This window comes from Neolamprologus brichardi, chromosome 6 (genome assembly GCF_056152115.1).
Source record: "Neolamprologus brichardi isolate AB-2024 chromosome 6, ASM5615211v1, whole genome shotgun sequence".
NCBI lineage: Eukaryota > Metazoa > Chordata > Actinopteri > Cichliformes > Cichlidae > Neolamprologus > Neolamprologus brichardi.
The window spans coordinates 36471381-36484449 of NC_142109.1; the positions used below are offsets into that span (position 1 = coordinate 36471381).

A 13069-nucleotide genomic window follows, 5' to 3' on the forward strand; every position below is an offset into this window, starting at 1 on the left:
TAAACAAACGTGAGCACATTTTATTCTAGTCATTGTTTTCTTGTACTCGGATTCAAACCCGCAGCCTTTTGAATCAGCTTCCTGTCCGTCTCTTACTAAAATGTGCTCACATAAAATCTGTTAAACAGTCTTTTCTTTGCCTTTATTCATTTTCTGGTGTAAAACTTGTCACCAGTGAGACGCTTCCGCCCCCTGGTGGTGCTGTGTGGTCATTGCATTGATGTGCTCTCTCTTTACATTTACTTCATATAAACTGTTGTTATGATTTAGTGAATTTAATGGAAGAATGTAAAAAGATAAAACATCACAGAGCTTCATTGACTGAGATCAGTAAGATGAGTGGGAATGTTCATTAACATGGACAGCAGCTGTGCTCCAAACGTCACTAAGCAGCTCTGCAGTGTGTGAACCGTTAGCTCTTTGCTATGGTCATGTTGATCCACGTGGAGCTGAGGATGTGTGTGGATGTTTCCTGTTTGTGGTTTGGAAGTCAAAGAGTAGGAAGAGAAACACTCACAAAGCTTCTGTTATTTATTTCATGTATTTGCAGCAACAGTCAGGAAGATGAGAATAAACGACATCAAATCTAATTTGTGAACAGCTTGTCAGTGACCACAAGGGGGCGCCCTGTGAGCTGACGGAGGCAGTGATGAGCTCTGTGAGCTGCTGGAGTTTGAACTGTGGACAAAAGTGTGAAATTAAAGGAGTGAATTAAAAGCAGAGAAATAAATCAGAGCTCAGTGAAGCTTTCAGTCCTCAGAGCAGCAGGAAGGCTCGTCCTGGAGATCTACATGCACTCACATCACAAATAAACCTTTGAAGGAATATTGATCAGAATCAAATGTGATTCAGTCTCTGTTGCTTTCTTCCAAGCCCAGCTGCTCCTCCTCACACACAGACCTGGTCCTACTAGTCCCAGACCTACTACGAGGCCTTCAGAGTCCATGAAGAGGAGACGTGAAGGTTCACCTCAGATCCTTCCAAAGTTTCCTTCCCTCACCTCCTCTCCCCTCGTCCTAGACCCTCCCTCTGAGGATGCAAACAGAGGAGGCGAGGAAGAGACGCGAGTAGAGAGGAGTCAAGGCAGCAGGTGGGTGACAGAGAGAGAAGTCTTTGCTTTGTTGCATCATTTGAAGGATTTGACAGGTAAACATGACGTACAGCTGCGTCCTCTGTCCATTGTCTGGATACAGTCTTTTATGATCAGCGTCAGAGGAGAGGTCAGAGGTCATGATGACGTAGGTGGAAACTCTTCTGTGGCACATTCACACTGTAAAAATACACTTTATTCATAATCGATCCAAATCATCAACACCAAAGGAAAACTTCCAGAGTCCAGCTTTCCTCGGATGTTCCAGCCAGTCTCACCTCTCATGTGACGAGCACCAGTTTATAAGACACTGCTGTCAGACTGGAGCCATCACTGGTTCCTGATACAGCCGCTAAAATCCCACCCTGGAGAAGGAAAAACACGGGAATAAGCAGCGCAGTGAAACATGGGAGACGGCTGCTTCTCCTGGTGGAGAGCAGCCAGAGGGAGAATGTGATCAGTGTGGAAGTTCATGTTCCAGCAGAAGAACTGTGACTCCAACACACTCCTGACTTTAGTGCTTCACGTGTTTGTTGTGTGTCTGCATGTAGTCAGCTTGAGCTGCATGAACATGAGCTGACGGTGTGAGCAGGTACCCACCTGTCTGCTGTCACCTGTGTCAGTGTAAAGGACCACTTCATCCACAGCAGCTGTGGAAACACAAAGTTCATGGAAGCTTCAGGTTAGACATGTGACACCTGCTCTGTCCACGTCTTCATGATACTCTGCAGTGTCAGGAGTAACTAGTTACTACTGTAATCAGTTACAGTTGGTGAATGTTGGAGCTGAGTAAATGTAGAAACAGCTGTGTGTGTCTCTTGTTGCAGATGTTTAAAGACAGCCGGCTCATCACAGCTGGATCAGCTGGAACACATGTGACAGGAAGTGACCTCGGAGCAGCAGACAGGTGACTCTCACCTGGCAGCACCTTCACACTTTCAGCTTCAAAGGATTTTTGTCTCATTTGTTGCGTCTGTCAGAACCAGGTGGACCTGAAACTCGCCTCAGAGTCGGTCCAGTGAAAATACTCTGATTACTTCTTACATTTGTAGTAACTAATAATCTGTCATGTGTCGGTGGTCTGCTCACAGCTGCTTCTGTGCTGGAGGACCGCTGTGGTTTGGTGGTTTGGTCATGGGGGGGTTGTTGCTGCACTTCCTCCATAAACATGTTTCACACTTTGATCTTCACGTCTCAGAACAAGATTACAAATATGAAAAGAAATATTCAAGAACACAAACCTCTGCCTGCAGCTTGGAGGAGTTTCAACTTGTCTTGGACAGGATGCTTCCTCCTCATGATGATGATGATGATGATGATGATGATGAGGGTAGCACTCAGGACACAGATTATAATGAGGATGTTATCTGTCAAACAGGAAATCAGACGTCAGCAAACACAGTGAACATGTTTAAAATCACAGTTGGAAATAATCTCACAGTTTCTTGGTCGAGTCGAGCTGTTGGTGTCGTTGTCGTCTGTGTCTCCACAGGTGGTTCTCACGTGGACAGGAAGAGTTTTATCCTCTGCAGGGTTTGCAGCCACACATCTGTAAGAGGAGCTGAAGTCCTGTTTGTGAACAGTGAGAGGCAGAGAGAGCGCAGAGCTGCTCTGGTTCAGCATCTGCTCGTCTTTAAACCACAGCAGTGTGGTCTCTCTGTCCACCAAACACAGTAAGGAGCAGCTCTCAGAGCTGGAGTTCAGCTTAGTCACGTTAGGTGTTGGTACAGGATCTGGAGGTGAAAAGTGATGGAGAACAAAAATGAACATCAGAAAAATGTTTTTAACTTCCAGGACAGCAGAGCTCTGGTTATTGCTGCTTTAATGCAGTCAGTGAACATTTATATGAAACTGCTCATTTCAACTGTGTGAAAACAAACCACAGGAGAGACAGCAGACTGCCAAACCACCATCACATCCATTTGAATCTCATTATAAAGGTTTATGAGAGACTGACAGGAGGCAGCTGGGCTGTTCAAACATACATGTTTCACTGTAAGAAGTAACTGTTAATGCTTCATAAAGACGTTCAATACCTTAGAAACTCACAGGGTGCTGTGCTGAGCTGTGATTGGTCGATAGTTAGGCACTAGTGGGAACATGGCCAATGAGACTTTGTGTTACTTCTCTGTGGATTAACGTGACCATGAAATGGGAAACATGTTCAAGTAAACAGGAAGTTTTGTGTTTTGGTTAAAAACAGCTGTTAAATAAAAACGTCTTAATTTCAGTTGTTCTGCATAGTGATGGTAAATTTGATTCTTTTTACTGAATCGAGTTTTAATGAGTCACTCACCAAAGTGAATCGTTTTTTTTGAGTCATTTGATTCACTGAGTCAGTCGACCAGAGAGTGCAAAACTTAATCACTTAAACACTCAAACTTAATTTGTTTCTCTTTTCATGTAAATCCTACTGCTAAGATGAATGATTCTAAAAGAAAACAACTATTTTATAGAGCAAAAAAGAGCAAAAACATTTCTAAAATTAAGCAATTTCCTATCAAAATTGCTTAATAAACATTTATTTTATTTTTATTAGTATTTTCCTTAAATGTGTCAAATATATATTTTCTCATCTAAATGTCCACTGAGCTGTGAGCCAGGGGGCGGTAATGCGCCTTAACATTGGTTGCCAACCAAGAAGAAGAAGAAGAAGAAGCTGTGATCCAGGAGGGAGGGGGTGAGTAGCTCAAATGTGTTGTTAGCATGTTAGCAGAGCGATGCTACTGTGAACCGAGGAGCTATTGTCTTGATGTGAGCTTCTACTCAGGGTTTTTTCTTCCAGTTCAGAGCAGAATTTTTTTGTTATGATACTGGATGTTGTGTTTTTCTCCACAATTTTAATTATAAGCTAGATATATTGCTGCTAACAGCAACAGGGACGAGTCAGTGAGTCAGTTGGGCTTGTGAATCATGATTCACGAGTCAGTAAAGTGATTCTCGAGTATTGAACGATTCGTTCATGATTCGCGCATCACTAGTTCTGCAGGATTTTCTAAGAACAGTGTTTAAAGTTTCTGCTTTGTCCTGTTCTTTCATTCACTTTGTACAGATCAGTAATGTTGGTGAAAACACTGAAGTCAAAGCTGATTATTCCTTTCACACCAGACATTTGTGGGATTATAAGAACAAAAAGCTGTTTTTATTCTGAAGTGATGATCTGACCAAACTAATGAGGAACATACAGACTGAGGTCACATATGAAGCTGGGATGTTACACAAAAATATACCAGAATAAATGTGAGACTTACCGTACACTGTGAGCTCATATGATGATGTGAAACCTTTTCCTGTTTTAGAGTCGACAGTATAAATCCCTGAGTCGTTCCCCTGCAGCTCTGTGAGTGTAAAGAGTCCAGAGTTTCTGTTCCACTGAAGTCTGTTCTTGTAAATTTCCTCTGATATGTCAAATATCCCGACTTTCACATCAGCAATATTCTTTCTTCCATATGACAGATATCCTTTCTCCAGCACAGAGTCAGGTAGAGTGATGTTTCCTCCCACAGTGCCCGTCAGGTTCTTCTTCACGTCCTCAGAAGCAGAAAATCTCATCACTGTAAAATATGAAGAGATGCAACAGTCAGTGAGAACTTTAATGAAAGTGATCAGAGATCTTACAAAGAGCCACAGAAAGTAAGTGAGGATTAAATCCAGGAACATGAAGCACGAGGAGGGTGAAGCTGATACATGTGAGCTGCATCAGTGACAGGAGGAACTCAGCCTCACACATTTTACACAAATCACAACAAGTTCTTACTTTTTGATCTGGTTGTGACAAACTAAACATTTACAGCTGCAAAAAGGTCGTTGGTGTCAAATAATGTTCAAATGTCACGAAGCCAGATTTTATTCACAATAGAAGATAGAAAACATTTCACATGTTTAAACTGAGAGAGCTCATTTTTAATCTGATGGCAGCAACACGTCTGTAAACGCTGGACGGGCTCATGTTTCCTCTGCAGATGTGCCGACTGATCAACTTGTTTACTTCTGAGAAACTCAGCCTCTTGAAGACTCTTTTTACCCGATCATGTCACTGACCTGAGATCTGCTGCCATCAAACACAAAATGATCTCATGAAACAGTGAAATATCTCAGTTTAATACAACAGAGATTCAACATGATTTTATTAAACAAACCTCAGAGTTTCTTCAACATTTAGTCAAAGTTTCAAATTAAAGCACGAAGAAAGAAAAAACTGTTTCCAAGGATCGACGACCAAACGTGCAGTAAGTTTGATATCTGAGGTTTACAATAGTGAAATAAAACAAATCTTAAGTAGAAAGAAAAAATAGACTTGAAGAAAACAGAAGTTATCTAACATCAAATCAAACTAACATCTGTGAACAACCAGCTCGAGGACGTTCACAGTAAAAAACGATGATGACTGTGAGCTGTTGTCACGTCTGTGGACCCAACAGCAGACGATGGAGGCAGGTGATGAACAACAAGCAAGACTTTAACTGCCTGAACTAAACTACAAACAACAGCAAAGGAAGACTGAGAGAAACAAACATCTAAACTGGGCTGAGCTAAACATAAAACACCACCTGAGACAAGATGCCTGAACCCTCGAACTAGAAACCTGGAAACACAGAAGGAGACGAGCAGACGAACCAACAGGCAGAGGACTAAATACACCAAACGACGGGATAAGGACCAGAGGGGGAAACAGCTGGGACTGTCACTACCCGATCCGTACCGGAAACCCGATCGGTACCCCGCATGCGCAAATCTTACGTCACTTCCTCTCTTTGCCAACATTGCGACATTCAATATATTTGAAGCGCCCAGTTAGCTCCTAGCATTTCTCAACAGCTCTGCCTCCTTTTCGACTACCGGGACATTTAAACAATGGATAATCCGTATACAAACAAATTCATGCTTTTCTCCTCAACAGAGAGTGTTCCCCGATTGAACAACAGCGCCGTAAAATAAGAAGAATGGCGCCTAATTACAGAATTAATAATATTGACTTAGCAATGTGTCACCTGAAGATTCATCAGCCAGATTAAGTGTTTACTGACAATTGACAGTGATAGCGGACATCATCATCACTATTCCAGTCAATCCTCTCCACACAGACAAGCATAAACACACTCGACTATCACTAAATCAAATTTAACACACGTTTGTAATGACGCCAATTCAGTTTACAATAGGGTTCATTCGCTCGGTCAGCAGGTGGCAGTATCCTCGGACACTGGGGAGTAAACTGCCATTAAACAAACAGAAGAAGAAGAAAACCCCTGCACATGCGCGGTACGGATCGGGTAGACCCGATTTGTACGGTCCGACTTTGCACATGCGTAGTAAGGATCAGGGAGTCCTGATCCGTAACTATCTTTTTATTTTTCGTTTTTGTCTACATTATATTGAAATGCTTCATTATTGGAAATATGTTATGAGATACTTATTATTCTTAACATCTTAACAGATACTCTGACCCATAACTATCGTAAAACGCTACGACCGGAAGTAGACACCTTTCGCACATGCGGGGTACCGATCGGGTTTCCGGTACGGATCGGGTAGTGACAGGCGCTGTGTCCCATTTCAGGGTCTGCACGCTTGAAGTACGCATTTTAAGTGCGGTTACGTCACCGCCACGCGACGACGGCTGTCCCAATTCGAAGTGTACTTCAAATGCATACTCCAAATGCGCCGTCGATTTCCCCAAATATCAAGCGTGGTCCGGTGCACGCTTCGTGGTCCCATATATCCCACAATTCATAGCGCGGCGGTGGGTGTGGATAATTTTGCCGGCAGAAGGGAGCGGCCAAGAGTGAACTGTCAAAAGTAAGTACTGAATATGACGTCACTTATTCATGTGCGAATGTTTAATAACGAAGAACATTAAAACATTGCTGTTGGCCACATGTCGGCAAAGTTATGTGACACTAGTGATGTTTGTACTTTCAGCATTAACTTGGTTTTAAAGCCTCTACTTCTAAATATACATATAGTCGACCTTAATCTTACAGAGAATCTGATGATTTTATGGATAATTAAAGTCAGTCATATATCCACAAACACAACAAGCTGAAAGTCAGTGATATAGATTATATATAATATATATATATATATATCAATCATAATAATCTGACAATACTATAATATTGGCCATATTATATTTACATTACCACAGTGAGATGACTTTAGTCTCATGAACAACATTAACTAATTGTTATTTACTAGCTAATCTTAAGTGACTGTTCAGTACAGAAATGAAGCCCAACAATCATGTTTTACAGTCCTGTGGTCTCAGCCTCAGATACTCAACTAATCAAAGTGATGTCATGACAAAAATGATTGACCAACAAATCATTTTTCTCCTTCATTTCTGTCAAAAAAAGCTGTATGTAACGTGTCTCGCGGTTAGTATCATGGTTGCTAGGCAACCTGAACAGCGCGACGAAGCATATACGTCCCATTTCACAAGCCTCTCACTTCCGCACTTCTCGTACTTATAGTACGCACCGTACGTAGTACGCGTACTTCAAGCGTGCAGACCCTGAAATGGGCCATAGCCAGGGACTAATCACACACACGGGAGACAGGAAGGAAGCAACCAGAATGACACAGGATATGAGACTGTCAAAGTAAAACAGGAAATAGAAGATTTACAATAATGGATTGTATAGTAAATAGTTTGTTGCTTTATAAGAAAGCCCTCCGCAAAGCCAGAACAGCTTACTACTCATCACTGATTGAAGAAAATAAGAACAACCACAGGTTTCTCTTCAGCACTGTAGCCAGGCTGACAAAAAGTCAGAGCTCTGTTAAGCGAACCATCCCTTTAACGTTAACTAGTGATGACTTCATGAACTTCTTCACAAATAAAATTTTTATCATTAGAGAAAAAATGACCAATGACAGCAGTCTTAGCTAATTATAGGCCAATCTCCAACCTTCCTTTATATCATAATAATGTGATGTCTGTGAGATCGTTATGATCACACTGTTTTCAGACTTTGTCATAAAGCTGATTTCTGCTCTTGTTATGAAGCCTGGAAGAATCCAAAGACAAACTTTATGCTCCACATCTGGCAGACCAAACATCTGCTGACAGATGCAGTGAAGCTAAAGCTGCTTCTGTTGGTCTGTCAGCTGTTTGTTCAACAAACACGTTTCTGACTGAACAGTTTGTTCACAGGTAAAAGCTGAATGAGCCAAACACCTGTTTCTGTCACTGACACACAGAAGAATGAATTTTAGGACCCTGAACAAGAACGAAGAAGCTCTAACTTACCTAAAAACATGAGAATAAAGCTCATCTGAGGCATCGTGACTTCCTGTTACTGTGGACGGTTTTTACAGAAGAAGCCAAAATAGCCTCTCTCTCTCTCTGTTTATCTCTCTCTCTCGCACTGCATGCTGGGAGTTTGGTGGGTGTGAGTGAGACTGTGAGTTTTTCATTAAATGCTTTTTCAGTTTTCTCACTGTGTTTGTTGTGTGATCGTTTCAGAGCTGTCTGTGATTGTTAGTTTGTTGTGTTTTTGGCAGAGATGGCGTCCAGTGGGACGCTGTCTTTGAAACATGGAGTCAGGGTGGAGCTGCAGCCGAGCACCACCCTCGAGCAGGTGCTGTTGGCTGAAAGAGCAGGGGTTTGTGAGCCAGCTTAGAGAGCGGATGTCTCGTTGGTATCTAGATGTAGTAGATATGTAGCTGCTTCATCCTTATGCACACACTTACTGTTTTAGTGCCACCACCTGGTCGTCTGGAAGAGGTGCAGCAGCTTCTGGTGAAGGTTATCTGGTCTGGTCAGCCTGTATCTTCCTGTGTCAGAGGGGGAACAAGGACTAATGGACGTTTTGTCCAGAACTGCAGCCTTTAGCCTGCAGACTGCACAGAGGCTGCTGTACGACTGTGGTTACTGCTGGCTGACTTCTGCTCGTTGCTTCTCAGGAGAGCGGGCCAGCTTGGATTGGATAGCACCGTATCACCCTATCAGAGCACTTCGCTCTCGCTCTGCAGGCCTACTTGTTGTTCCTAGAGTATTTAAAAGTAGAATGGGAGGCAGAGCCTTCAGTTTTCAGGCCCCTCTTCTGTGGAACCAGCTTCCAGTTTGGATTCAGGAGACAGACACTATCTCTACTTTTAAGATTAGGCTTCAAACTTTCCTTTTTGCTAAAGCATATAGTTAGGGCTGGACCAGGTGACCTTCGACCTTCCTTTGGTTATGTTGCCTTCTTTTCACTCCCCGTGTGTTGCATGTCATTAACGTTGCCTCGTCTCTGCTCTCCTTCTCTTCCCCCCATCAGGTGTCAGCAGGTGGCCCCGCCCCTCCCCGAGCCTGCTTCTGTTGGAGGTCTCTGTCCACAACACAGCTACGAACAACACAAGCACAGTGCAAAACCTCCCACACCATCTATTTTTACTCGTGTACAAGTACATGTAAGTACTGCAGGGAGTATCTGATGCAGTCACAGTTATGTTGAACTCGTCCGGTCCTGATGCTGCCGTCACAGATCATCACATTTCTCTCCCACAAACATGCAGCACTGCTGTGGATACTGCAATGAATACTGCATTAATACTGCAATGAATATTGCAATGAATATTGCAATGAATACTGCAATGAATATTGCAATGAATACTGCAATGAATATTGCAATGAATACTGCAATGAATACTGCAAAGAATACTGCAACGAATACTGCAATGAATATTGCAATGAATATTGCAATGAATATTGCAATGAATACTGCTCTGAATACTGCAATGAATATTGCTATGAATACTGCTCTGAATACTGCAATGAATATTGCAATGAATACTGCTCTGAATACTGCAATGAATATTGCAATGAATACTGCTCTGAATACTGCAATGAATATTGCTATGAATACTGCATTAATACTGCTCTGAATACTGCAATGAATACTGCAACGAATACTGCAACGAATACTGCAATGAATATTGCAATGAATACTGCTGTGGATACTGCAAAGAATACTGCAACGAATACTGCAATGAATATTGCAATGAATATTGCTCTGAATACTGCAATGAATATTGCAACGAATACTGCAATGAATATTGCTATGAATACTGCAACGAATACTGCAATGAATATTGCAATAAATATTGCTCTTAATACTGCAATGAATATTGCAATGAATACTGATCTGAATATTGCAATGAATATTGCAATGAATACTGCTCTCAATACTGCAATGAATATTGCAATGAATACTGCAATGAATATTGCAATGAATACTGCAATGAATATTGCAATGAATACTGCAATGAATACTGCTCTGAATACTGCAATGAATACTGCTCTGAATACTGCAATGAATACTGCAATGAATACTGCAACAAATATTGCAACGAATACTGCAATGAATATTGCAATGAATACTGCAATGAATACTGCAAAGAATACTGCAAAGAATACTGCAACGAATACTGCAATGAATATTGCTCTGAATACTGCAATGAATATTGCAACGAATACTGCAATGAATATTGCAATGAATATTGCTCTGAATACTGCGATGAATATTGCAACGAATACTGCAATGAATATTGTAATGAATACTGCAATGAATACTGCAAAGAATACTGCAACGAATACTGCAACGAATACTGCAATGAATATTGCAATGAATATTGTAATGAATACTGCGATGAATACTGCAACGAATACTGCAATGAATATTGTAATGAATACTGCAATGAATACTGCAAAGAATACTGCAACGAATACTGCAACGAATACTGCAATGAATATTGCAATGAATATTGCTCTGAATACTGCAATGAATACTGCAATGAATATTGCAATGAATATTGCAATGAATACTGCAATGAATACTGCAATGAATATTGCAATGAATATTGCAATGAATATTGCAATAAATATTGCTCTTAATACTGCAATGAATATTGCAACGAATACTGCAATGAATATTGCTCTGAATACTGCAATGAATATTGCAACGAATACTGCAATGAATATTGCAATGAATACTGCAATGAATACTGCAATGAATATTGCAATGAATATTGCAATGAATATTGCAATAAATATTGCTCTTAATACTGCAATGAATATTGCAACGAATACTGCAATGAATATTGCTCTGAATACTGCAATGAATATTGCAACGAATACTGCAATGAATATTGCAATGAATACTGCAACGAATACTGCAATGAATATTGCTCTGAATACTGCAATGAATATTGCAATGAATACTGCAATGAATATTGCAATGAATACTGCAACGAATACTGCAATGAATATTGCTCTGAATACTGCAATGAATATTGCAATGAATACTGCAATGAATATTGCAACGAATACTGCAATGAATATTGCAATGAATACTGCAATGAATATTGCAATGAATATTGCAATAAATATTGCTCTTAATACTGCAATGAATATTGCAACGAATACTGCAATGAATATTGCAATGAATACTGCAATGAATACTGCAATGAATATTGCAATGAATATTGCAATGAATACTGCAATGAATACTGCAATGAATACTGCAATGAATATTGCAATGAATACTGCAATGAATACTGCTCTGAATACTGCAATGAATATTGCTCTGAATACTGCAATGAATACTGCAATGAAAACTGCAACAAATATTGCAACGAATACTGCAATGAATACTGCTCTGAATACTGCAACGAATACTCTAAATCTAATCCACAGTCTCAGGTCAGTGAGGTCGACCACAGTCTGACATGTGACAGCAGAGACGTCGCGAGCTCTCAGCTCTCATTTCTACAGAAACAACCACAGAAGCCTCTCACAGCTCTGTGTGTCTGAGCCTGAGACGTTTACTGATCACTGCCACACTAACAGGTTAACATGCTGGCAGCACTCAGAGACACATTCATGGAGGAATAGCTGCAAACTCCTTCAGAATGAAAAGCAGGTATGTTTACCAGATACCAAATGACTTATAAATTAGGTTTGAGGATTTTGACGCTGGTTAGGTAGCAGTGCACATGGTTCTTGTCAGCGACCATTAACGCCCCTCTGGTCGCCCTCTACATCACGCTGGAGGGGGGACAGCGACTTTCCCCTTAAAGTCTTAATCACCAAAATAACAGTTATAATAGAACTGAAAGAAAAACAGGAAGGTGAGAATGTAAACAGTAAAGAGAGAACATGAAAACGTGAGCACATTTTATTCTAGTCATTGTTTTCTTGTACTTGGATTCAAACCCGCAGCCTTTTGAATCAGCTTCCTGTTCATCTCTTACTTAAATATGTCACATAAAATCTGTTAAACAGTCTTTTCTTTGCCTTTATTCATTTTCTGGTGTAAAAAATGTCACCAGTGAGACGCTTCCGCCCCCTGGTGGTGCTGTGTGGTCAATGCATTGATGTGCTCTCTCTTTACATTTACTTCATAATAAACTGTTGTTATGATTTAGTGAATTTAATGGAAGAATGTAAAAAGATAAAACATCACAGAGCTTCATTGACTGAGATCAGTAAGATGAGTGGGAATGTTCATTAACATGGACAGCAGCTGTGCTCCAAACGTCACTAAGCAGCTCTGCAGTGTGTGAACCGTTAGCTCTTTGCTATGGTCATGTTGATCCACGTGGAGCTGAGGATGTGTGTGGATGTTTCCTGTTTGTGGTTTGGACGTCAAAGAGTAGGAAGAGAAACACTCACAAAGCTTCTGTTATTTATTTCATGTATTTGCAGCAACAGTCAGGAAGATGAGAATAAATGACATCAAATCTAATTTGTGAACAGCTTGTCAGTGACCACAAGGGGGCGCCCTGTGAGCTGACGGAGGCAGTGATGAGCTCTGTGAGCTGCTGGAGTTTGAACTGTGGACAAAAGTGTGAAATTAAAGGAGTGAATTAAAAGCAGAGAAATAAATCAGAGCTCAGTGAAGCTTTCAGTCCTCAGAGCAGCAGGAAGGCTCGTCCTGGAGATCTACATGCACTCACATCACAAATAAACCTTTGAAGGAATATTGATCAGAA

At 41.0% G+C, this 13069-nt stretch overlaps 1 protein-coding gene across 2 annotated transcripts; it reads right to left on the reverse strand.

Annotated features, from left to right (window-relative positions):
* Positions 1-1357: 1357 nt before the first annotated feature.
* On the reverse strand, positions 1358-8406 carry LOC148102644 (uncharacterized). Of its 2 annotated transcripts, XM_087842229.1 has the most exons (6): positions 8343-8406; positions 4342-4644; positions 2530-2823; positions 2332-2457; positions 1691-1740; positions 1358-1455 (listed from the first exon to the last, which is right to left on the reverse strand). In XM_087842229.1, exons 1-6 carry the CDS (start codon positions 8374-8376, stop codon positions 1372-1374), a joined length of 891 nt encoding a protein of 296 aa, XP_087698355.1. In that variant the 5' UTR covers positions 8377-8406; the 3' UTR covers positions 1358-1371. The 2 variants fall into 2 exon arrangements, with proteins under 2 accessions (XP_087698355.1, XP_087698354.1); XM_087842228.1 differs by lacking the exon at positions 8343-8406 and having other exon boundaries at positions 4342-4750.
* Between the last annotated feature and the right edge of the window lie 4663 nt (positions 8407-13069).